This window comes from Heloderma suspectum, chromosome 1 (assembly GCF_057233095.1).
Source record: "Heloderma suspectum isolate Gila_16-S chromosome 1, 16-S_ref, whole genome shotgun sequence".
Taxonomy (NCBI): domain Eukaryota; kingdom Metazoa; phylum Chordata; class Lepidosauria; order Squamata; family Helodermatidae; genus Heloderma; species Heloderma suspectum.
The window spans coordinates 214,466,350-214,492,134 of NC_139458.1; the positions used below are offsets into that span (position 1 = coordinate 214,466,350).

Below are 25,785 nucleotides of genomic sequence, written 5' to 3' on the forward strand. Positions count from 1 at the left end.
CATCTATGGAGACCAGGAGTGTAGGATTTGGCCCCGGGGCCTGAGTTTCGTCACGTCTGCTTTGTATTGATCCCTTTCAGGCCACACACTAGACTACAAGTTGCCTTGTTCTCCTCCAGCTGAATACCCCACACCCAATTCAAGTGGTAGGATGAGTGTGCAAAATGAACAGCTGCTTACTGGGTTGTCTCCTTACCCGTCATAGATAAGAGGACACACAGGAATGGATATTGGTCGTTTATTCAAGCAAAATATCCCCTCCTCTTCTAAAAACAAACTAGAATGGATGGGACAGTATTTGATTCCCAAGAGATAGGAAAAAAAAATGTTCAAATGGCTGATGAAAGACAATTTGAAGACCTGCACTGTAACATACACCTGGAAGCAGGAGACAAATCATTCCTGTACTTCAGCTCAGCTACCAGACGTACAGAAACAAAAGGAATGCCTTTGCCCTACTGTACCATGACAAAGCTTCCATTAAGAATTTCTCCCTGGTAAATAAAATCCTCTTACGCACCTTGCCTATATCAGGCTATATTCAGGTTTCAAACTTCATTCATTATGATGGTTTCTTAGGAGAATCTTCTGCATTGCTTACATAGTCCAGAGAGGGTCTATAGCCAGTTAGAAAACAAAACCTGCTTCATTATTTAAAATGTTCCCTGTAGAACTAATTCTCACCCCCTGAATGTGTTTATCCCTTGAGGGTGGGGTGGCTGACGAGAGGGACAACCGCTCCATTCACAGAGGCAGCCATCAAGCCTGCGCTGTGTGCCTCCCCCCCCCCCCCAATATAGAAAACCACCCAAAACCTAAGGGGTGAGAGAGTCTGGACATGTTTCTATTTTGGGGTTGATTTCTTCTCATATTTTGAAGGGCTGCACTACATGAGTGTGATTCATTCATTCATCAGGTAGGCAACCTCCTCTCCAGAGCAATTCTGAGGCCTTTTCTTAAAGTCTTGGCTGGGAAGATAGTTTTGTCTTCAAGTTTTCAGCAAGTTTATCCATGAACTCAAATGTGCTCAGGTAGTCAGAGCGTTTCACACTGAGATGAAAAAGAAAAGCAAAACAAGGGTATGAATGTTAGGTTTAAAAGGGCTCTATGAATTTAGCTAGCTTTGCAGTTCTGATGGGAGTCAAGCCCCAGGGACTGGGGTGGAACAAAGTTTCTTCCTGCTTCATACTTGTTCACAAGTGGGATCTTTTGTTTTTTGCATAAGACAATGCTTTATTCTGGCTGATTCTCTTTTAATGGCCACTGTGGGGCAGGGAATTCTTGGATTACGCTTCCTTCGATTTAATAGCAGTCTGAGGTCACATTTTCTGTAGCTAAAGAATAAAAGCATGAAAGGAATAATTCCTTTCCAGTACTTATGGTGATGAGAAGGTACTTTAATACATCTTCACTCACACCCTGTGTGGTGACTTTAGCATGTGATATAAATGTAAGGGTGCAATCCTATGCGTGTTTAGACAGAAAAAAGTCCTGCAGCTCCCAGCATGCCCCAGCCAGCCACATAGGATTGCATCCTAAGTCTTTCACAATCTGCAGAGAAAAGATGGGCTGCTATGACTCTGGCAAACTCTGACTTAAAATATTACAATCAGATTTTACCAGAGACTTCGTAGTTCTATTTTTAATCCTTGCGACTGCTTGTCTTCTGCGACTACCTTTATTGTAAAGCAAATTCTACAATAGGATAGCCAGGGCATAATATATATTTTGACCGGGAACAGAAGTTAGGTCTAAGCAACAACCACACAAGCTATTTAGATTAAAAAGGTACAGTGTATTTTTTATGAACTAATTGAATTCCTTTTTAAAAATCCAGTTTTCCTTAATATAGTTTCGCTCCTTTGTAGAAAAATTATATATTATTATTCAACACTTTCACAGTTTCTGGAGTTTCCATGCATCTCCTAGGCCTGCATACTTACTTAGGTAGCCCTTTGATACAAGCAGACAGATCTTTTGTCATAAAACCAGCTTCAATGGTCTCTACACAAACATCCTCCAAGGCGGAAGCGAAGTTTTTGAGCTCTGTGTTGTTATCTAACTTTGCTCTGTGAGCTAAACCTCTAGTCCAAGCAAAGATGGATGCTAGGAAAGGTGGCAGGGGTAGGGAGAAATAGAGATTAATGGATTCAGCTGTTACAGATGATCATTATTTCAGCAGTGTATTACCCACACCAGTTCTCCCCCCCCCCCCCCCCGAACTAGCAATCTGAATTTGGATTTCAGCTGTTGATCACATTCCTTGAAGTGAATTACCCACTTAGCCTCTCCCTTGTGATTCTTTGTTCCTCACCAGTCTGTAGCAGCTGGCCTGCTGGCACACAGCCATAATAGTCCTCAGCTACCATACTCCCTGTATTTAGGAATCCCTTGCCTCTTATATTATTATAAGATTAACACTACTTCGCACTACTTTTATTTAAAAGACTGATGCCGTGAGTCAGCTTTCACAGACTGGAAGGCCGGTGCTTCTCCTGCAATGCTTTTCTTCCTCTTGAAAGAACACCTGTCATAGGTGTGTGCTGGTTTGCCACTGTGGAGGTATTGCTGTATAAGTTATGTAGAATGACAGATGATTTTATCCCTGGAAGCAGGTTAGGTCTCTACCTTTGAACTCCACACACTATGTTCATCTGTGCAGTGCAAGCCACAATGCAAGCACCCCACAGAGTTACTTTGCAATCTGACATGTCCACAGAATACAAATTCATTCCTTCGTGTCTCACATGGGATATGATGCCTTGCAGGAATACATACGGCACCACAGAATTTCACGAAAGTTACACGAACAAGACGGTTCTTCCCAGGGATTATGGGAAGTTTCTTGGGATTATGCCATGATGTTTAAACATAAACGTTCTCTTGCTAGAGTTGGAAGCCGCTTACCAATGGGGTTAGTGGAGGTTTCTTGACCTTTCTGGTGCAGGCGATAGTGACGGGTCACTGTTCCATGAGCAGCCTCAGCTTCAACAGTTTTCCCATCTGGGCATATTAGGACACTGGTCATCATCCCCAAAGATCCATAACCTGGACAGGAGAACAATCTGAGTGATGGCAGTCTTTGAAAACCTGACTTGTTTGCATATTCCTCTAGGCCAGGGGTGGGCAACTGGTGGCCCTCCAGATATTTTGGCCTACATCTCCCATCAGCCCTAGCCAGCACAGCCAATGGTGAAGGATCATGGGAGTTGTAGGCCAAAACATCTGGAGGGCCACAAGCTGCCCACCCCTGTCCTAGGCTATGGATTGGCAGACAGGGAGGGAAAAATAACCCCCTTTTCTTTCCCTCTAATTTCTATCTCGTACATATGAAGGCTGTTGGGGAAAACCATCCTCAAATCAACCAACTGCATGTTTTTACCCTCAGATGCTGTTTAGATGTCAAGTAATTTGGAGATAAATCCCTTTGACATAACATAGTTTCCAGCCATGGGTGGATCATCATTGTTTTTCAAATATAGGGGACAATCCAGCCACAGTTATGGACTAAGCATAGACTTCACTCTCTCCCACTGAAATCAGTGGGACCTAAAGTGTTCACCTTTTGTGGGTGGATAGTGCCTCCTATTTACTGAATGAGTCAAAATGCATTCAAACTGAAGTTCAGTCAGAAAAGGTCCCCCCACACCTCCAAATATATCCATGTTGGCATCTGTAACACCAGGACAGAACCACTTGCTACTCAGTTTACAGTTTGTGCACATAGCATATAATGTAAGGAAGCTTCAAGTGTCACATGCATCAGATCGTTTTGAGCAGACGATTATCCAGAAATTCTAGCCATTGGTCCTCCTATCATGGAGTAAGCGAAGCAACAAGACTCGACTTCTTTCCAGACCCCCTTGTCCCCTAGGGTTAAGTGTACATTTTATTTTCCACTATCCTTTGACTTCTAAATTTCTCAAGTCAGGATTGCATCATGTGACCTTTTCCAAAAAAAGTATGAAAAAAGGTCTACAGTACAAAGTATGGGTGGCAGAACACGTATCTATTTTGGACCAAAATACATGTGCCAGGCGCTTGCTAACTAATTTGGTACATGGAAACTGATAATAGATCTCTAGTTCAGGTACTCTTAGAAGTTTTCTACTGCTTACATAATTACAATATTGATGTATTCCCCCCCCCCCCAGCATTAATACTTCTTTTGGAAGAAGTACCATGTAAAGCAGCCCTCAGATCCAGTCAGAAATGGAAGACCAACCCAAGGGAACACCACCGCCACTATGAGGGAAAAGGAGGTACATATAAGGTTAAATGTCCCTGTCTGAATTTGCATCAATTTCAGGTCTCATGAGAGGTTTATCCACTGGTGAAACTGGACATGGCGCATTATTATTCCCATAAAGCTAGTGCAACTACAAGATTATGGCCTACAGCAGGGTTGGGCAACAGGTGGTGCTCCAGATATAGTTGGACTTCAACTCCCATCATCCCTAACAACTGGCTATGCTGGCTAGGGCTGATGGGAGTTGTTATGTACCAACAACTTCCCCAGGTAGGCACCTGATAAAAGCTATGTAGAAGCCACTCTTAGGAGTTCTGTAAGCTTCTCCCTTGCATATCATATCCATTGGGCATTGGAATTGCCATAAGACTGCACAGTAATTGCATGACAATTCATCCTAATGTTAGCTACATATAGTAGTCCCTCATTTTTCGGGCAAGGCCAGCTCCTTAATTAGATTTTGCTGCTAACTCTTCCTCCCAGCCATATCATCTTCATTCCCTGAAAATGTTGCCTTCCTCCCAAGCACATAGCTTTGTGAGGCCAGTTTTGCTTCCCCAGCAGTCCTAGGTATCCTAGATTTTACTTGCTATTACAGACCACATGCGTTTGGGAGAAGGCACAACATTATTCAAGACAGACCCCAAGCAGCTGTCTTTAGAACCATGTCTCTCACCTTCCAACAGCACTTTCCTAATTCACATCAAGAAAGCTACAGTCCCACTCACGCGCCACACTGCCATTACACTTTACATAGTGCACACTACAGAAGATTTCAATTTGTTTGAAATGTTTAAATATGTTAGTGATTCCAGCCATGGTTTACTGCTTCAAATGGCAGCCCAGCTGTCAGATTGTTGTCTTATGCTCACAGCTGGCTTGAGATCAGTAGTCATTGGAAAAAAAGTTACCACTGACAGAAATTTCAAGTGCAGATAAGATATAATAGCTACACAACTGCAGCAAGTCTGAGTAACAGTTCTTTCCCTCTGTTGGCCTCTGGCCATCCTTGCTTCCGTGATGATCTGTGCCAGTGTGGTTGGCAAGATCTCTAGGGTGACAAGCCATCCAATACTAGCATATTTGGAAGTAACACACTGCTGGCACAGCTGGATCTGCCATATATAGTACTAGTATATGGGTTTCTTATTGTACTAAAGATTGGGCAGAATCCAACAGGACGCTTATGTCCCTGCGGATTCTCGTACGCCCTACCAATTTCCTTGCGCAAGTAGCCCCTACTGCTTGCACAACGGTGATTTAGCACTTCTGGGGCAACCTGAAACGAGCGGAAACACTCGTTTGTGGAAGGAGACGAGTCGGCAGAGCTCACAGAAGAGCTCTGTCAACCTGCCTCCTTCCAGAAACAAGCATTTCCACTTGTTTTCAGGCTTCCTTTAGGAAGTGCTAAATCTCCCTGCAGTAAGTGGTGTGTCCTGCTTACGCAACACAATTTGCGACACCCACAGTTTGCAGAAGAGAATCTGGGGGAAAGAATCGGGGTGGGGGAGTAAGCACCCCACTGGATTTTGCCCAGTAGAGCCCTCTGAACAAGAGTCTTTGTAATAGTTTATATACTACCGGATACTTTATATATCAAGCGGTATATACACCATTTAAATAAATAAAAAAGAGAATGTGTTGCAGCTCCCTCCTGGGTGATGCATTGTATCACTCAGCACATTTGTTGTGCTAAAACGTATTGCAACTGCAGATCATTATCTAGCTGAGGTGACTGCAATAATCTGCATCAGCCAACAAACTTGCTTTGTATATTTACAAAGGATTTATCTATCTTTCTCTTTAACAAATTCTATGAAACTTGAATGCCTGCACATTCTGCTGCTAAGAATGCTCATCTAATAAAAATTATCTCCTCCTAGTTTTCTATTTTCTTACTTAGCAGACATGGCCTTATGGCATCCCTTAAGAGATAAATGCTACCTTTAGATTTGAAGAGACAGGCCCAGAACAATTCATCCCTACCTAAGTCATCACACAGGACCACTATGCTGCAAACACACACACCACAGTTATGCCTTCTCATATATAATTTTTATGAGGGTTTGTCTATCAAAAGACTATGGACTATGCTAGGAGCTCATTATGGTTTCACTAGACACCTCCTGCATATGAAACATATCACAGGCCAATGTGCTTTACACCAGGTACTTCAAGGAGAATTGGGTATAGAAATCTCACGTTGATGGGTGGGGCTTATGGCAATCAAGCCCTGACATAGAATGAATAGCCCATGATATTTTAGATTTACTGGTGGTATTTTGTAAAAAAAGTGAGACCTCCATGTTCAGAAGCCATCAAATGTTATTGGGGAGGGGGCTGTTGCCTTCTTACCCTACTTGTGGGCTTCCCTGCCCACTGGCCACTCTTGGAAGCAAGACACGGGTCTTGACAAACACTTGGTCTGATTTCCCAGGGCTATTCTGGTGCTCTGACAATAATTAAACCTCTCCTTACACAGCCAGCATGCCGGTTAACACAGGTGTGCAGCTGGCTAACTTAATCCTGCAAAGCAGCACAGTACAGAGGTGGATCATACCTTGCGCAACTGAGTCAGACTGCACGTCACCGTCGTAGTTCTTGCAGGCCCAGATAAACCCTCCCTCAGATTTTAGGGCTTGAGCTACCATGTCATCAATCAGCCGATGCTCATACCAGATTTTTTTGGCTTCAAATTGTGACTTGTACTCTCTGGAGGGCAAAGAGAACTGAATGTTAGATGTGGTAATTACAGGCCTAGTATATGCAACTCCTTAGAAGAAAGGGAAAGCGGCCTGCATCTTGCATAAAGAGAAAGTGGGAGTGGAGAAAAACCTGTATGAGTTACCACAGAGAATGGTAATGTACTTTAAATACCTCCAACGCATATACTGCAATCTTAATTTAAAATCCCATTTGGCCTACACATTATGGGTAGTTTCTCATAAATGTGCTGCCTTGGCTGTCACCACTTCAGGGCACATTTCACAGAGTTTATGTTCCAGCCACGGAAATGCCTGACTAAGGGCAACCGACACTGGCTCCACCCATTGACTGTCTTCCATGAACCACAAGTGCACAGAAGCAAATTGAATGCTAGCTCAGCTGTCAGTCTTGTCCATCCCCCCATGCTTCAGGCAAGCCACCCAACTGTTTAGTTTTAAAAGCACGACTTGAACATTCACATATTCATACATCCACTGAACACCTTGCTTTATTTTTTTTAAAAGAGGAAAAAAACTTTAAAATCAAGACTGCTATGGAAATTGGGAGCATGGGAGGTTTCATGATGACATCACAGGGAACCAGCCAATCAGCACCATGCACAGCCAGCTTCTGCTTGAAGCTTGCACAACTATCTTTCCCCCAAAGTTTGACATTGGAGAAGAAAAGTAGGTTTGCACTGGATGCAGTGTGGGAAGTCCCAGAGCAGCCTGCAAAAAGAAAAGGAAGAAAAAGCTGCATCTGTCTTCACCCATGAGCAAAGGGCTCTTCAGCACCCCTCTTTTGCAATGGGAGCAACAAGGGAGGCTTTAGCAAACCCCTTCCTTTTAATGCCCCTTAGCTGCTCGCTACCACTTCCTTCTGTCTTGGATTAGTGCACAGGGGCAAGCAGCTAAGATACATAACAAGGAGAAAACAATTCCTAAACTACTTTTCCTGTTCACAATGCAGTCATGACAGCTACAGAGCCCTTTGCCTGTGTCTCAGCTTTGAAGAAATGAGTTGTGTCCTTGGGATCAGGGTCTCTGATGGATGCTAGACAAAGAGCCTTTGAAGGCTGGGAGAAGCTCTTGGGCCTCCCATTGTTTACTGGAATTTTTCATTTGGTTGTTGTTTATGAACAATCCCAATTTTAAATCCAAAAATCAGTTTTCCCGCTAACTCCAGTAATTCATACCTCCTTCCACCTGCCCCCAGCTTTCAAGGAGTTAACAGAAAAAAGATCTGCAAGATGCACAATCTGTTCAGCTTCCCCTCACTTAAAAAAAGTAAAAACTAAGACCCTTGAGAAATACTTTTTGGACCCAAGATTTTTAGACCCAAGAGACACCCTCACCCCCAGTTATTGTAACTAATGAGAAATGATATACTTCTTTGAACAGAGATATACCTGCAGGATAAAAATGTATCACATAACAAAATATTATTACTTCTCATAGATCTCCTGAAAGATGTCCTTAAAACGCCCATCATATTTCTTCAAAATTGTGTTTTTGGTGCTCATGTAAAGGGGCCAGGCTTTAGACAATGCCATCTGGAAAGAACTGTGGGCGAAGTCCCTGATAGACTGATCAAGGTTGTACATTCCCAGAGCCACACCTCCACAGCCTATACCACAGAAAGAGAGGAAGAGCAAAGTAAATAGGATGCAGATACAATAAAACATCTGCTTTTGAGTAGCACAGTATTACATAGAACACTATCTCAAACAGGCACATACAGCATTTCCAAATGTTGTGCAATAACCATTTCACACAGCCAAACCAGTGAATATCAGTGTAGCTTTTCTCATCATGTGAATGTAGCACTGTGAATGAGAGGCAACCACATCCTGACCTTCTCATGTGTACACTTCCTCATGACTTGGTCATCTAAAGTCACCCTTAGAGCTTCATGGAAACTGAAAACAAGACAAAAAGAATAAGATGGGAAGTGCACAAATCAGAGAAGCAAGTCAAAGAAGCTTGCTTGCTAAATTCAGCCTTTTCCAGTTGTTGAGGTTTGCGGCCAGCAAAACCCAGTCCCCTCTTTTCCAGCACAGACAGTTGCCTCGCCCCAGTTGGGAAATCTGCATGTGGGAATGGGTCAACACACAGGTGGATGATGCAGAAGTGCAGCTGGATGTGCGTTTGCAGCCACATTTGTGGTGGTTATCTGGGTGCCCTTGAACTGGCTTCTGATGTCCACAGGAATGTTCATTCCTATCCAAAGCCATGACTTGTCCTGTGCAAAGCTATGAAAAGTTGGCTCAAGGCCAACATTGCAAGGAGAGCCACATATTGAATAAGTTTCTGCTTCCAAATCTACATAGAACAAGTCACCACAAAAAGCTAGAGATGGCAATAAAGTAAGCTGGTCTGTTCATACGCTTATTGCTTTTGGGCCTAAGAAAACACTAAATGTCACCCACTGCTGAAATTAGAAGAGGATCAGGTTAACTATTGTATGCTGTCTTAAAGCTGAATGTCCCAGAGAAAGCAGAGTGTGCTATGCATATCCAATTGGTTTCAATAAGGGGCTGTGCAGCAAAACTGACCTCCTCAAGTCCCATTCACATCTAGCAAATGCTTTTCTAATTGTAAAGTAAAGGTGTCACCAGATAAGGGCTACTTCTGGGATTAGCTTTTAAAGACAAGGGAGGATGCCCAGAAGGCAGAGAGACAGTGTGGTGTAGTGGTTAGAATGTTGGACTGGGACAATCTGGGTTCTAGTCCCCACTCATCCATGAAGCTCACTGGGTGACTTTGGGCCAATCAATGACTCTCTGTCTAACCTACCTCACAGGGTTGTTGTGAGGAAAAAATGGAGAGGAGGCGGATCATGTACAGCTTGGGCTCCTTGGAGGAAAGGTAGGACATAAATGCAACACACAAATAAATAAATTCACACTTGTGGCTGTCAAATGTCTTGTTCGGATGAATAACACACTCCAATGGCTCAGATACAGCTCTGAGAACTTTAAGCTGGATTCAGGAGCATCGGCTGTTCACAGATTGATTAGGACAGCCATCTGTCAGGGATGCTCTGACTTGGATTCCTGCATCGAGCAAGGGTTGGACTCGATGGCCTTCCAACTCTACTGTTCTATGATTCTATGAGGAAGTGTGTGCATGATTCATTTCAACTACCTTGAGTGCCCTTCTGGTTAGAAAGGTGGGGTCCAAGAAGCCTCAATGACATAGAATGCCTTTTATCAGATTTGCCATCTACAGCTTCTCCTAGACAGATATGTTCTAACCGTGGCCATCCATGCTCTGGTTGCCTCCTGACTGGATTACTGTAACGCTTTATATGTTGGGATGCCTTGAAGAAGGTTCAGAAACTACAATCTGCACAGAAAACAGTTGCAAGGATTCTAACTAGGGCAGCTCATTCAGAGCACAGAGCTTCTATAGCTGAGCTCCAAACTCAGTTCAGCTCAGTTCAAAGTGTTCCTGCTTGATTTCAAAGCTCTAAATGACTTGGGGCCCTGGTACTTCATGAATCGGCTTGTCCCATATCATCCTCTCTGAGTCCAATCATCTGCAAGCATCAGCACTGCCACTCACCTGGTCGCTAGGGGTGAATGCCCCTTGCCCCTTGGCAACAGAAGAAACACCAGCCATTTCTCTCACTGTTTCTTACATTATCCACATCTCTGGGCACCTAGACGAGCTTCCACCTTTCTCCCAAGCCCTGAGTGCTTGCCAGAGGGCTTAGGAGAGAGGTGGAATCTTTACACTACCCCAGTAGTTTGGAAAGTAGTTTTTAAAAACAAAACAGGGGACACCCCACCTTTTTCCAGCTTCTCCATACCACAGTGCAAAATAAAGAAACCCTGGCCTCATCTGGAAGCCCTCTGCACATAGAATCATGAGTTCGCTCTTATTCGCAGGAGCAACCCCTAAGCAGAGTTCTGCTCGCAGATGCTTCTGCCAACAGAAGAAGCGGGAGGTGACTTGCACCGATTCCCCTTCCCCCTGCAGCCTCTTGGGCCCATGGAAGTCTACGCCTGAGGGTCCATCAAGAATAGACTGGAGCAGGGGAGAACTGGCAAAAATTAGGTGGTATTACAAGTTTTAAATAAATATTACACATTTTCAACTTGCTTAGTGTCAAGAATGACAGCCTGTTTTCCATCATAAGATTAGGCCGTGTTGCCCCGTCTAATGCAACCACTTGGAATAGTACATTGTCTAGAGGCTCCTCGGCCCTTTGCTCAAGGCCAGGCGCCGCCCCTGTTAGTTGGGGAGTGACAACAGCTGGTTTTGGTGGGGAGTTCCAGCCTCTTGGAGGCAAGGGGCGGTCCACTCAGGGGCTGAGCTGGTGATTGGCTAAAGGAAAATCTGCCCTGGGTTGCCAGGGCTGGGGTTTAAAAGAGGGCTGAGGGAAAGACATGGCCTCTCCCTTTGTCTTGGTGGTCTTGGATCTGCTGATGGCTGGTTGCTCTCTCGGGAGACCCATGCTTAGGTATGTTAAGGATAGGCCAGACAGCTTTATTATTTTGCTTGGGTGTGCGTTTATAAGGCTGTCTGTGTATGTTTAAGTAATTTGGCTTTGTACCCTCTTGTGCAACTTGCTCCTCCCATTCTTCCCTTTCTGTCTACCCCTTTATTTTTACCTCAATAAACCTGATTTTTCTGCATAACCTCAGTGCTAATTTCAGTGCCTACTGGCCTAGGAGGCTGGCTACTGAGTATTTTGGGGGACTGGAAAGCTGGGTTTGGCCAGTCCTATTTTGCAGGAGAGTTGGAATTAGTTCCAGATGGTCCTACCTTCCAGGAAGGCTGGAATTTGCTCCAGCAATCCTTCATACTTAGCATATCTGTACTCCTTTTTCTTAAGAAAAAGATATGTATCTCATTTTTGGAGATATAGCTACACATATTAAAATAGGGATCTTAAATAAATATTTTCAGAAATAGGAGTGTGTTGTGGCAATCATTTCATTAATATATAAACATTGTAACATGAGTAGACAAAGTTAACATTGGATACTAGATCACTACTCTGTTATAAAAATAGTTGTCCCTGTTGAAATGCCTTCAGAGAACATATATCAATGGTTAAGAAGGGTCTTGCTTATGGCTCCCTTACTGCAAATCTCAACTGAGCCACTGAACTTACTGGGTGGCCTTAGGCAAGCCTTTATTCTCGTACAGCCCAAACTGATACGTGGGAATAATACTGACCTCCCTTAGAGGGTTACAGTAAGGATTACTTTGAGATTTTCTAAGCCTTAAAAAAAATGGCTGGTATACAACCAAGGAATTGTGAAGCATGGTTATGTTGGCTGGGAATTAAGAATAAAAACTCAGTATGTCTGAACAGATTCTAACCAGGCACCAGTCTCCACTTGTCACAGCCTGCAGGCTGGCATGCCGCCTACAACTGTTCATTCACAGCCATAACACAACTGAGAGTGAATATAGTTAAAAATCCCCAGAGATCTTTTAAGGGCTGTATTGTAGCCACCAATTCTTTTTTGTTTTCCTTTCTGCATGGTATATGTGTATTTAATACAGCATTCATTACATGTCTACATCAGTTAATACAACCATACATTTCAGACTGAGGGGGGGAAAGCCACACCAAATATACAGATACAGTGTGGGTGAAAGGTGTCTAATTCACAGTTAAAATGAATGAAGCCTCTTGCTTATACTGAGGGCTGCAACAAAATTGACTCTGTTACTCCACATACATTCTCCCAGCAACTTTTCTCCGCAACCTATAATGTTCTTGGCCCTTCATTCAGAGTAATGAGGAACTTGATCCTAATTCTGGGGTGGGGGAAATGAGCTTGAACTTCTCATCTGCCTTCAAACAGGGACCAAATAGCCACTGAAGAGCACTTAACATTATTATTATTAAGCATTTACCAAAAAAAACCCCTTTGAGCCTTCAAAGTATTCTACATACATTGCCTAAGCAATTCTCAGAACAACCATGCCAGGTAGGTCAGTGATGGGGTTTAGGCTGAGAGAGAGCAGCTTGTCTAAGGACAGAGCTGGCCCAAGCTTACTTGGCTCCTTGAGACTGCTCACCCACTGCATACCTTGTGCTGCCAGGACCCACTACTTACCACAGGTGCTGCAGCACCACAGAGAAACTGCCCCAAGTATTGTGACGTTCTGCCAAGTCTCCTCATGAGACTTGGCGAAGTCTGTCAAGACTTGGCAATAACTCATGAGACTTAGCCAGGTGAGACTTGTGGAAGGTCCCCAGGTGGCCCAGCCTTAGTCTGTGGGCAGCTGCTTGCCTGGCCTAGTGCTCCGGCCTAGCCGGATGCTGGCAGCCATGGACTGCCTGGCTGGGTAGCTGCTGCCACTTGCTTCCTCTTTTGCTGGAAGTGTGGCAGCTGCTGTACTTCAAAACAAAAGAGAAAATGACCCACAGGGGGTACTTAGGGCCTGGCAGGGTGCTGGCCTGGCCATGAAGCATCCAGCCAGGTGCAGCGGCTTGAGCAACATGGCAGCAGCTGGTGGTGCAGCAGGAACTCAGGTAGTGCTGTGGTGGGGACTTTGGCAGGCAGCAGTGGGGATGCTCATTCTGACACCCCTTGAAGTGAGACTTTGAAAATCTGTAAATCCAAACTGGTTGCACAAGCATGGAAGAAGGTTTTGCAAGCAGCAAATAAGGTTTCACATGCATTTTTGCGTCACTAAAACCATCTTGGATCAGCAGGATTCTTGGGCTGTGCCCTCACCTCTGGCATAAAAGAACTGGGTTGGAGATAATAAGCGCAGTGGTAACGATTGGCAGAACAAAATATACAGAGCAGGAACACTGCCTTTTTCCATAGTTCATAGAGAGCAACTAGTTTTATAGGAAGGCCTCAATGAGAAGGAGAGAGTGGCAGGCTAGGGTCTCCCGTCCCACAAAGTGGAGTGGTAACAAGCCCTATAGCCATATAGTTACTAGCCCTTTTGCATTTTCATCTCCAGACTGGCCACTTGGCAGCAACTGGTACTTTGTTGGGGCTGGGGGGCGGGCACGTAATCCACTGATCCCTAGTTTAAGATCTGGATCCATCGGTTAATTATTAGATCCCTAAGTTCCAAATGTCTAATTTGTACAAGGGTAAGATACCCTTAAGATATTAATCTGTACAAATAAGTAAGATATCTTATTTGTTCACTGTTCTCTCTTATATACCTCTCTCCTATTCTCCATACTCAAATATCTTTATAATCAGCACTTCTTTTAATTCCAAATACCTACTTTCAAAGTTATGAACCAAGTAAGTTACAGGTTTGCCTCCATCCTTCGGTGTGTATATCATCTCCACCTTTCCAGGGCCAGGAACAACGAAGTCTGTAGCTCTGTACTGCAAAAGAAGCACAGCAAACAAAATGTCAGCTTTGGTCATGGAGGGACATGTTACCTGTAGGCATCCTTCTACACATACCCTACCAGAATTATGTACCATGTATATATTAGATCAGAGGTCCCCTTTATGAGGGAGAAAAAGGGACAAATAACGCTCCCTTGAAATTCCTTTGACACTGAGGCCAGTCACCTCAGCTGCAGTTTGAGCTCTGTCAGAATCTTTTTTAATCATTAACAAAAACTGCAGCTCAACCTATCTGTTTCAAACTACCATATCTAAAACCTGTAAGAGACATGCTTTTTGACAACTAATCCAGTGCACTGTCACTGCATTCTGCTTTCTGTTGCATACATTCTCTAATCTGGGGGGTGAGGTTGGGGGAAACATGTAGTCTAACAGCATCAGGAGGGCCACAACTCCCATTAGCTGTGGCCATCAAAGCCAATGGTAAGAGATGATGGAGTTGCAGTCCAGCAACATCTATAGGGCTACACTGCTCTAATCCAACAAAGTTTCCAATATCTGATAGGGGGACCGCAAGAGTAACAGCCATCAACACCAAATGCTGCCTGAGATACTCACCTGGTCTCCATAAGCATGACGGCCAATGATTATAGGCTTTGTCCACCCAGATACTAGTCGCGGAATGTTTTTGCAGATGATGGCTTCCCGGAAGACAGTGCCCCCCAGAATGTTTCGGATTGTTCCATTGGGAGATTTCCACATCTGCTTCAGCTTGAATTCTTCTACCCTCTTCTCATCAGGGGTGATCGTGGCACACTTGATTCCTACGTTGTACTTCTTTATAGCTTCTGCAGCTTCCACAGTGACCTTGTCACTGGTTGCATCACGATTCTCTATGCCCAAGTCATAGCTGCAAAACATGATCCCCAAAACATGATCCCTTGGATCAGCCTTATGGGTCTGTCCAAAGGATTACTAAACATTTGTATCATGCACTTGAAGCTCAGGATGAGAAATAAATTTCAAATCATCGAAGAAAAAGGAGAGAAAACAGTACAATTAAAATGACCTCCTATTGGCTTAATGATCAGCTATCAAAGGTAGAAAGGTCTACCACTTCCTACACAGAGTGCTAAGGTCTGATCATAAATGCCCAGGGAAGAAAAGAATGGATATTTCTTGAATGACACTACATACAGAGAACTCCAGAAGTTAGTATCATGGTTTAGAGATTGAACTGCCAATTTCCTATTTTATATGGTGGTTTTTTAACACCCACACCCAGCTTTTGTGAACTGATGGAGGGGCTGTCACATCATGGTACACTGTTTCATATGTGGTGGACCTGTGTTCAAGGATTTTTTTTAGGAATTAAGTAAAGTTATCAAACTTTTGATCCTGTTCCTGAGATGGCCCTTTGGAATAGCTTTCCTAACTCTTTGCATAAAGGTTTAATAATCTCATTGCCAGCTGGTTTTCCACCATAGCTGCTTAGAATTTTCAAGTGTGGGGACTGGATAAATATGGAAAACCCACAAATGAAATATGGCTCTCTAAATGGCTGGATAAACCTGAAACTTCTCAAGCCCAAAGGAATTCTTTTCTTTGTGTTACAGAGAAAAGAGTCTGATGTTATGCAACTTCTTGCAAAATATGCTTTGTACTGGTGTCTCTCATTTCTGTCTTAAGTACTGTTTTCCCTTTTCATTGTTTTGAATGAAAAGGTAATTTGTTCATAAGCAAATATGCAGTCATATACCTTAGAATTATTGTAATACTTTCTTTAAAGAGATGAAAACTGTGATGCTTCAAAATGCTACCCATCAGCTGGCAAGAGAGACTCAATACCTCAATTCTCAGTAGAGAGAGAAAGCAAGGAGCTCAGAGGAACCTCTGTTGTCCTTTACTCCATTTCTCTCCTTTCCTCCTCTGAGAGAAGTGAGCAAAAGGCACATAAAGGTACAGAGAGAATAATCCAGTTGTCTCAATAGGTAATTCCCTGATTCACAATGAGAAACTATTTGTAATTGTCCCCAGGGCAAAAGGAGAGAGACCCACAGAAATCAATGGAGAAATCCAAGATTTAAATGTAGCTGGAACTGGGCACCAGTGTGTCCATCCCACCGACCCCACCCCACAAGGTAGCAGCAAAGAGAAGAGTTTTTGCTCTTACATGTATAAAATAGCCCTACTAATGCAAATTCCCAAGCAAATGCAGTTTATGTCCCAATATTGCGGGTTGGAGGGGGCTGTGGTTGAGAGAGTGGCCTATGCCTGCTCTGTAGTATAGTTCACACTGAATACTACACATCAAGATCTGAGTGGTTTAAAAAAACCCCTACAGTGTTGTACAGAGGTATAAGAATCCTACTGCAGCTTGGGCTGAAGCTAGGAGTAGTTTACAACAATCCTGCAATGTTATCCATTGTTCTTATCCCAAGATTGCAGGTTGGGTTGAGAATAGTAAATTTATTTATTTTAGTTATTTAAAACATTTCTTGGCCACCTTTCAGGGCAGAAGCCCTCCCAAGGTGGCTTACAGCATTAAATACTGCTGTAAACAACAACTCTGCAGTGTAGTTCACTGTTTATGCCCAATTGCAGTTTGGGGGGCTAAGCTGAGAGAGATTAGCTTATGGCAGCCCTTCAATGTAGCCCACTCTTAATAATGCAGGTCACAGGTGGGGCCAAGGCTGGTTTGGATTTCCAGTCAAAAATCCCCCACACCTCTCAGGTTGCAGCAAAGGTCGATCTACTTAAATTGTCCCCTCAAATATCCTCCCAGGCTACATCCAGCATGCTCTTTGTACTTCTAAAGTGATCAAAAATGGTTTTAAAAATTGCACAGGAAGTAAAACCCAGGTTAGAGTAGGGACTCCTTTCTTTGATGCTAACATTTGTCTTTCAGTCCTCCCAGCTAGATAACACATGCACATGAGGGATACACTGCCACATTTTGTTGCAGAACCCCACTTGTGTCATATCATATCCAAGTAAGAGGCAGTTATTTTATACACAAGTGGTAATTTCATGGAGTTATCAAATGTATTTGTATACCAGACTGTATATAGAGCAACATATGAACCTCAGCTGCTGCCAGGACAGAAGTGTTGCCACATAATTTTTTTTTTTAAGAATGATAATGTGTCTCACAATCTTGTAGGTGTGGCTAGCCCAGCTAGGTTATCAGATGCTGATTATGTTTTGGCAGTGTCAGCACTAGCAAGTGGTACATCTTGTTAGGTGGGAAGCTAAGCATCCGGAACAAAAAGAAAAGTACAAGAGAAGTAGGGGAAATGTCAGACTCCTGGTTTTAGTGTGCAACTTTAAAGGTCTTGCTGTACTTTTGTCAATGGTGCTCTGTGAACAGCCTTGAGAACTTGTGGAATAGCACATCAAGTCCACTTCTGCAGGTCCTCTTGGTTTATGGAGGTCCTGGACTAAATGAAGTGGGAAGAGAGTCAAGTAGGATGCAGCTTTACAGTTAGAAGACCATGCCAAGGCGTGGACAGCATCAAAAGAGAAAAAAACCTTCTGGGTAGCCATAATGTTGGTATCCAGTGGAGCTCTTCAGAACCAAGGAATGGGTCAAAGGGCTGGAGAGGGGGCTAATGGACTAAAAAAGGCTGAGCAGATCAAAAGGAAACTTGAAGCTGCCCATAGATTAGCCATTTCTTTTTTTTTTCTGGCGACATTCCTATGTCATTAAAAAGCTTCAGAAGAGATAGGAACATTAAAACCTGGAGCTTACCCTAACACAGAGATGCAGCCATGGAAAGAACTGTGCCCATTACATGTCTGACAGTCGTGGAGTTTTTAAAAGGCATAGGAGCCCTGCCAGAAAAAAATGGTGGCAACTCAGTTTGCCTAGTTAACTCGCAGAGCTGCACACCAGTCTGAAATATATGAAAATGACAGGGCCTTGGAACAGCACCTGCAAGGATCCTGGCTGTGGGCACAGTGCACTGCAAAGAAGAAGAGTTGCCGGGTTCCTAACCTCTGACTATTTCAAGCTTACCTACACCCTGAGTTTTTAAGGAGAAGAGTAGACTTAGCAGCATGTGAATTCCTATTCAAAGGAACTTTGCATTAGGCACTTACAAGAGTTCACAAACTATCAAACTATTTAATGTGCTAGGCCAGCCTTCCCCAGCCTGGTGCTCTCCAGATGTTTTGGACCACAACCACCAGCCATTCCTGCGCATTGGCCATGCTGCCGGGGCTGACACGGGTTGAAGTCTAAAACATCTGGAGGGCACCCGGCTGGGGAAGGGTCTAGATTTTGGAAAGCAAAAGATGCAGGTGTGAGAATGTGCAAGTGTGAAGGGACAGTCCAGGCCTGACATTAAGGATTGGCATGGGTGGGCAGCTGCCAAGGGCCCAGGGACTCAAAAGGGCCCATCTGTGCTCCTGCTCTCCTCCTCTTCCTCCTTGTCCACCTGGGAAGCGCCATGGCCAAGCATGCAGACCCTGCAACGCCCCATTTTAAAAGACAATTTTTAAAACTTACGTTTTGAGTAGCAGTGATCTGAACCTGCCTTGGGGGACACGCTAATGAGGGCACAGGACAGTCTTCAAGTCACTCCTGTGCCCTGAGTCCCCCCAAAGGCAGCATCTCACTGGTTCAAATCAGTGTTACTCAAAATATAAGTAAAAAAATAAATAAAAATATGTGTGGGGCTTCTGCTTGGCTGGCCAGGTGCTGCAGTGCTTTGCCAGGGCTCCTGTTCAACTGATGAGGAGAAGGAGCAGTTGCTGTGCCAGGTTAAAAAAAAAGGGGGGGAGGGGATTGGGTGGCTTTAGCAGTGGTGGCAGTGGGTTTCAGCGGTGACCCATCAGCATCACTGTGCCAAGGGCACACTGGGGCCTGGCGCCAACCCTGAGACAGTCATGAGGTGCTTAGAGAATTTGTCTTTATAACATAATCTATACAATATAATAAGGCACACATTTTTTCTGAACATGGAGATTAATCCTGGTGTAAGGAAAGGTAATGTGTGAATAGCCCCTGCGAGGAAAAAATTATCAAGCAAGACTCTCTCGGATACAAAAACTAACACTGGACAAACACACACATAGAATTGCAATTTCCCCACAATACTGAAGATTTGTAAGGTCCCCACATACCTGTGGACATCCAGATCCACATAGGGAAAGATCAGCTTTTCCTTAATCTGCTCCCATATCACACGGGTCATTTCGTCCCCCTGCATCTCGACGACAGATCCTCCACGGATTTTTTTAGACATTGTGAACTAATGGGGAAAAGAATGTGAATGCATAACATACTAAACAATACAGATTATGGTAACATTAATAGATGAAAAAATGCACCTCTAGCTTTGCCTTCCCCAAACTGGCACCCTTCAGGTGGATTGGACTGCATCTTCCATGATCTCCAGCCAGCAGGGATAATGTCCCTGATGGCTAAGGATCATGAGAGTTGTAGCCCAACCTACTTGGAGGTACAAGATTGGGGAGGGCTGCTCTAGCTGGCAAAAGTGACACTTCACAGAACCATTCACATTTTGAGGGCTAAATTACATGATACATTAAATATGAAGCATGCAGTTTAGGGTGCAATCCTATGCATGTTTAGACAGAGAAAAGGCCTACAACTCCCAGTGTTTCCTAGCCAGCATGGCTGGCTGGGGAATGCTGGGAGTTCTAGGCCTTTTTTTTCTGTCTAACATGCATAGGATTCTGCCCTTAACCACTTTATTTTTTACAAGTAAGCATGCAGGGCCTCAATCTGGAAAGTCAGGGGAGGTTTAGACCTTCCCCTCCCAGCCGCTTCTTCCTACCTCAAATTCTCCATCTAAACACGCACAGGGGCTTAAAAAACAGAAAAAAGTCTCCATTGGTGCCAAATGAAGCACATGTTACTTGTTCATGCAAGTAGACAACTTCTGAGAGTCCAGAGGGCTGGTGAAAGTAAAACGAACGAGTCCAATGTGATTACTTTGCAGAATTATGAGTTACATAGGTACTGCAACACGAAAGATACAGCCAGCATAGATTATTTATTCCTCCCCCATACTGCTTTAGGCACTATAAGGGAGTCGCGCTGTATATTTGCTTTCTGAAAGTGACACTCTTCACTTAGAGCCAGTCACTGAAGCAAATAAAAAAAATGATGGCTCCTGCTTGCACCTTGATCCCTGTCAACAAAAGCACTGCTCTAAAAGATCCCATGCCTTACTTACAATCCCTGCAGGCATTTGGTTACTATTGTCGGTTATGAAAGAACAATGACTTGGCAGTTTTTTCTTCAGTGCAACTGGTATTATTGATCCAAAATTACACTTCACAAAGATTTGCAGAATTCGTTTCATGACCACGTGACTAGTCCCAATCTGTGATGCGGCACGCACACTTGTGGAGGACTGGAAGCATTGGGTGGGCTGTATACAAGTACAGCCAGAGCTAAGCAACTCCCAGGAAATGTTCACTGCTGAGGAAAGTGCTGCCACAAATGTAGAAATCGCTGCCAGATATCCACATATATGCCAGTTCATGCTTTCACTTCTCCGCTTGTGAAGCCCCACAAATGGCTGAGGACAGGCTGCGTTTGGTTACACAGAGAAGAAAGCAGTGGTGTGAATTGGCCCCAATTGATTAGCAGATATATATCTGAATGCTGTGTGAATTCAGCCTCGTAAGTCCTATATGGGTTATCCATATATAATCAAAGTAAGTTTCTGGGCTCTGGCTTTTTTGGTCACAATTTGGCTGGGGCCAAAAAACAAAGGCAAAACAGAACCCCGCGCAGATCATGTAGACCCAAGTTTAGGGGGTTCACAGACTGGAAAAGGCTTGATTCTCGATGACTCACATTAGGTTCTACACATGATTACCGGGAGAGGGAACAGTGAACATGTTCCCCCCATCCTTAACATGAGGCACTCCAGGCTCCTCTGAGGGCCGCCCCGCCCCTGGAAGGTACAGCATTATTTTATTGAAAACATTGCTGTACCTCTGTACATCTGAAGATTTCTAGGTAGGTTGCAAAATTACAAACAACAAGACATAAAAGCATAGGAAGCTGCCTTATACTGAGTCAGACCGTTGGTCCATCTAGCCCAGTATTGTCAACACTGACTGGCAGCAGCTCTCCAGGGTTTCAGCCAGGATTTTATTCAGGCCTACCAGGAGATGCCTGGGATTGAACCTGGGGCCTTCTGCATGCAAAGCAGTTGCTCTACCACTGAGCTAGAGCCCCTCCCCTTGAACACTGCACATTAAAACATTAAAAAGTGGCAGCGGGGGGGGGGGGGGACAGTTCCTAGGCAGATGCTAGAATTATCAATGACTGGTTGAATAGAAAATGTTTTAGCCTCTAGCCTAAAAGATAACGGAGTTGGCACCAGGCAAACCTCCTCAGGGAGAGCATCTCACAACTGTGGCGACACTGCCCCCCAAACCCTGCCTCTCATTAAAGCATACTCTATCTCTGACAGAGGTAGTAGTTGGAGCAGGGTGTTGGCTGATAATCTAAAGATTCAGACAGGTTGGCATGGGAGGAGACACTCCCACAAACGTATTTCTGTGCACACAGAAATGCACCACCACAAGTATCTTTCCAGGGCTCCTGGCAATATATGGGCCTGCCTGACAACTAGTCACGATGACTTGCATTTTACTAGTTTCGAAATGGGTACCTTCTCCTAGAGAGTTTGCGCATACTGGAATACATAAATGCAGCAATGGACAAAGAAGAGTACATGCACCACCACTCATATAATTTTAAAAGAGCTCCTACAGAGTGCAGTACGAACATGACTGCGGTTATTGGGATTACTACTAAAAGATCCCTAAAGGATGGCCTACAGGCACCTGATGCAATAGCCTCTCTGAAGCTAAGCAGGGCTGGCCAATACTCAGACATATGGGGTACATGGGAAGCCCACACAGGTCTTAACTACTTGAGATAAATTGTTATAGTACTGTACCAGCAGACTAGGTGTAAAAATGAAAACGAGTTTCTGTTAACATGCACCTTTGTTCCCAAAGGGTGCCATTTTATGGATACAAATATGAAGCTGGAAAACTGGCACACTATATGAGGGGTGCCTATAAGAGTCTGCAACAAAAAATGGTACCTTAAAGCAAAGGATTTGTTGAGGCAAAAGCTACAAGAGCCTAGTTCATCACATGCATAAAATGGCCTCCAGTCAAGAAAAGCTTATGCCTCAATAAATGACACCACTGGACTCCTTTTTGTATCTGAGAACACTAAACACACAACACCCAGTACTCTGAAATTCACCCTCTACTCAGGACTGTTTGAGGAAAAGGAGAAGAAGAATCATTACTAGCCAGGAAATGCTGAGTTCACCATAGACACAATGAGATTTCTACAAAATATTTATGCGAGCGTTTATGAAAGAAGATTGTCTGCTGCTGAACTGTCAAGATGCGAGGCAAGATGTGTTTTGCCTTACAAAAATACTGTGCATGGAGCAACAGGCTGGTTTTGAAAATAGTAGTTAGCTGCTTCTGAGCTCATCCATTTAGGAAAAGAACTGTTAATACTGCTTTCCTAAGGGTGCAATCCTATGCATATTTAGACAGAAATGACTGCCTGGTCAATGCTGGGAGTTGTAGGGCTTTTTTTCTGTCTAAACATGCATAGGCTTATGCTCTTAATTATTTTGCATCAGAACAATCAAGTAGAGCTTGAAAATCTTTGTTAACTGACAGTTTTCTTCAGTGACACTTCCATTTCTTCAGAGCTTTCTGCCATTCTTTCCAAGTGCAGGTTTTTGTTTGACCATCTCTAGTAGAGCCAACGGACTGCCTTTCCCTGCAAGCCTTTCCGGATTCCACAGATGTCTCTTCACCTTTCCCCTACTTTGTGTTCTCAATTCATTCTTCCAGCCCAGAGAAACAAGGACGTCTACACAGTTTCTGCATTGACTGTCAAATGGGAGTGCATAGGAATTCTGCACATATCAACAAATTACTGATTCAGTATTTTGATTCAGTGGCATGATAAAGAAAACTAACAGCTATGAGAAAGGTCTGATTTTGAAACACATTTATCCTTGGGAATGGAGTTGTTGTCTTGGTTCAAAAATAAGTAGTAGCTCTTTCCTCATTTGCAATCTTGAATTTTATCATGTGGTTGCTTTAATTTGATTTCCACTTACATTTTCAGGCAGAACACAATTGTGAAAAATCCCAAAACATTTTAAAAAAATGTATTGGAATGAAGGTGGAGGAAAAACTGAAATAATCACAGTTAACTTAATCACACCAAGCATTACACAACTGACTAATCATATGCCTAATGATGACTGAAAGTAAAATCTGAAGAGTCCACTGAAGAGATACAGCATTTATTTAACACAGTTGGCTGAAAAATTGCATAGCAAAAGATAGGGAACAAGCAAATGTAATCATTTTCTCACCATACTATAGATACTACTTTCTATGCTACAATCCCCTTAAGTCTAGGAGCAGCTTGAAAACAGAAATGTTGCAAAGTTCCGATATAAAATATAGATAGCAGAATAACAGATTGCATACAAAGATTATGTCCAAAGAGACCAAAAGGATATTATAATGCAACCCTTGTGCTTCAAGGCTTTAAAAGGCCTTTTTAGTTGGACGGCAGAGGGATGTCTTGACAAGGTCTTAATCACACCCTGGCCAAACAAAACTGCTGGTTGGACTCTTTTGAACACCCATTCCTTCAAGGGCACAATTTAGATGGAATATCGTTGTAGGACACCTTGGTATTCATGCTGTGCAACTTAGATATCTGACAGAGACTTGTCTGAATCGATAGCCCCGTTAAGAAGCACTACTGAGATTTCACCAACTTGAACAGAATTTTTTGATACAATCTCAAGTCATGCTGTTTTATTCGGGGTTAATTATTCTGGAAGAATTACCAGCTATTGGCTCTTCTGTAAGTAAGCCACCACCCCACACATAAAGATGCACTGAACTGAAGGGGGGGGGGAGGAATCTACGCTTTAGCCATCTGACTGTGTGAACAAAACATTATTAGAGATGTTATAAAGGAAGTAATCTGCATTAAATGACCCCGATAGATTATATGAAAACCCTAGTCCAGTTTGAACTAGTTGTGAATAGCTTTCACAGCCATTTTGATTTTTACAGTTTGGAGGGTGGGGACCAAAAGATATAAACGAAAAATCTGGGGGAGAAAATTATAACAGAAATAAGAATCGATATTAAAAAACACACACTGAGTTCCTTAGTTAAGTTATCCTTAACTGCCAGGAATTTCCAGGAGCCGTATTAGCCCTCGCAGCAAAACCCACAAGGAGTTTTTGTCACCTTAAAGATTAATTTTTTTTATTATGGCATAAGCTTGCGCGGGCAGAAGTCCTCTTCTTCAGATGCATAACACGTTTGTTAGCCCTTATGGTGCCACCAGACTCTTCGTTGTTTTGGCCGGGGATCTGAAACGGAAAAGGAGGAACCCCCACCCCCACTCATGAACGCAGCAGATCCCGAGGAAGGGAAGGAGACAAAAGAAGTTGGGGATCTAGTCGACTCACCTGCCTGGGTAGATACAAATCACTGAGCGACTCAGGTGGTCTCCAGTGACAGAACCTGCGGATCTCCGTGCCGCTGCTGCTGGCCTCGCTGCTAATCGCGCTGCCGGCTTCAGAGCCGATCTCCGGAACGGTGAAGGCGGCGGCGCTGCAACTGCTGGTGGTGCTGCCGCTGCCACCGTCGTTGCCAGTTACCTTGCAAATTCTGCAACGGGGGGGAAAGGGCTGCCTTAAAGCGAGACGGCTCGGGCCACGCCTCCTCCGGCTCTTGAGGACACTCGGCTCCCCAAGGCCGGACCCGGAGTCCCGCCTTTGCCACCCCGTTCCCCAATTGAGAGGAGAAGGGAGGAAACCGCTTCGCCAATGCGCGCTTCCCACGCAGGCTGGCAAGAACGAAAGAGACAGAGGGAGAGAGAAAGAGGAAGGGAAGGTTGGGAAGCGGAGCAGAAGCTTCTCGGGTGGGGATGGCGATCTGCCAGGGGAGAGGGGGAGGAGGGGAAAAGCACGTCATTATTTCGTGTGCGCGCGTGTATTGGGGAGGAGAGTTTATATATTGCAAGGACAGTGCATCCCTGTGCATACAGCCCTCCCCAACCCTGTACCCTCCAGATGCTTTGAACTACACCTCCCATCATTTTGATCTATTTATTATTACGCTTATATCCCGCCTTTTCTCTCTCTCTTGCAACGAGCCCAAGACGGCTTACATGCTCCTCTTCTTCTCCATTTTATCCTCACGGAGAGTCAGTGCCTGGCCCAAAGTCGTCAAGGGAGCTTCATGGCTGAGTGGGGACTAGAACCCGGATCTCCGGAGTTCCAGTCCGACTCTCTAACGATTACACCGCACCGGCTCTCGTGGTTGGGGAAGCCTGAGATAGTCGGAAGTACTGCTTCCTTCCCGTCACAGGGGCTACGCTGCTCAGTATCAGCGGTGGGCTGCAGGTTTTGCCTCCGCCTGGGACATGGGGGGCGGCGCCTGGTGGAGTGGAGCTTTCGCGTGGGCT

At 44.2% G+C, this 25,785-nt stretch overlaps 1 protein-coding gene across 1 annotated transcript; it reads right to left on the reverse strand.

The window, feature by feature from the left end:
- Nucleotides 1–223: 223 nt before the first annotated feature.
- On the reverse strand, nt 224–24,985 carry IDH1 (isocitrate dehydrogenase (NADP(+)) 1). Its single transcript, XM_084819096.1, has 9 exons — nt 24,785–24,985; nt 19,377–19,504; nt 14,868–15,159; nt 14,177–14,282; nt 8,404–8,581; nt 6,810–6,961; nt 2,908–3,048; nt 1,944–2,106; nt 224–1,050 (listed from the first exon to the last, which is right to left on the reverse strand). The coding sequence occupies exons 2-9, from the start codon at nt 19,496–19,498 to the stop codon at nt 957–959; spliced, it is 1,248 nt and encodes a 415-aa protein (XP_084675222.1). The 5' UTR covers nt 19,499–19,504; nt 24,785–24,985; the 3' UTR covers nt 224–956.
- Between the last annotated feature and the right edge of the window lie 800 nt (nt 24,986–25,785).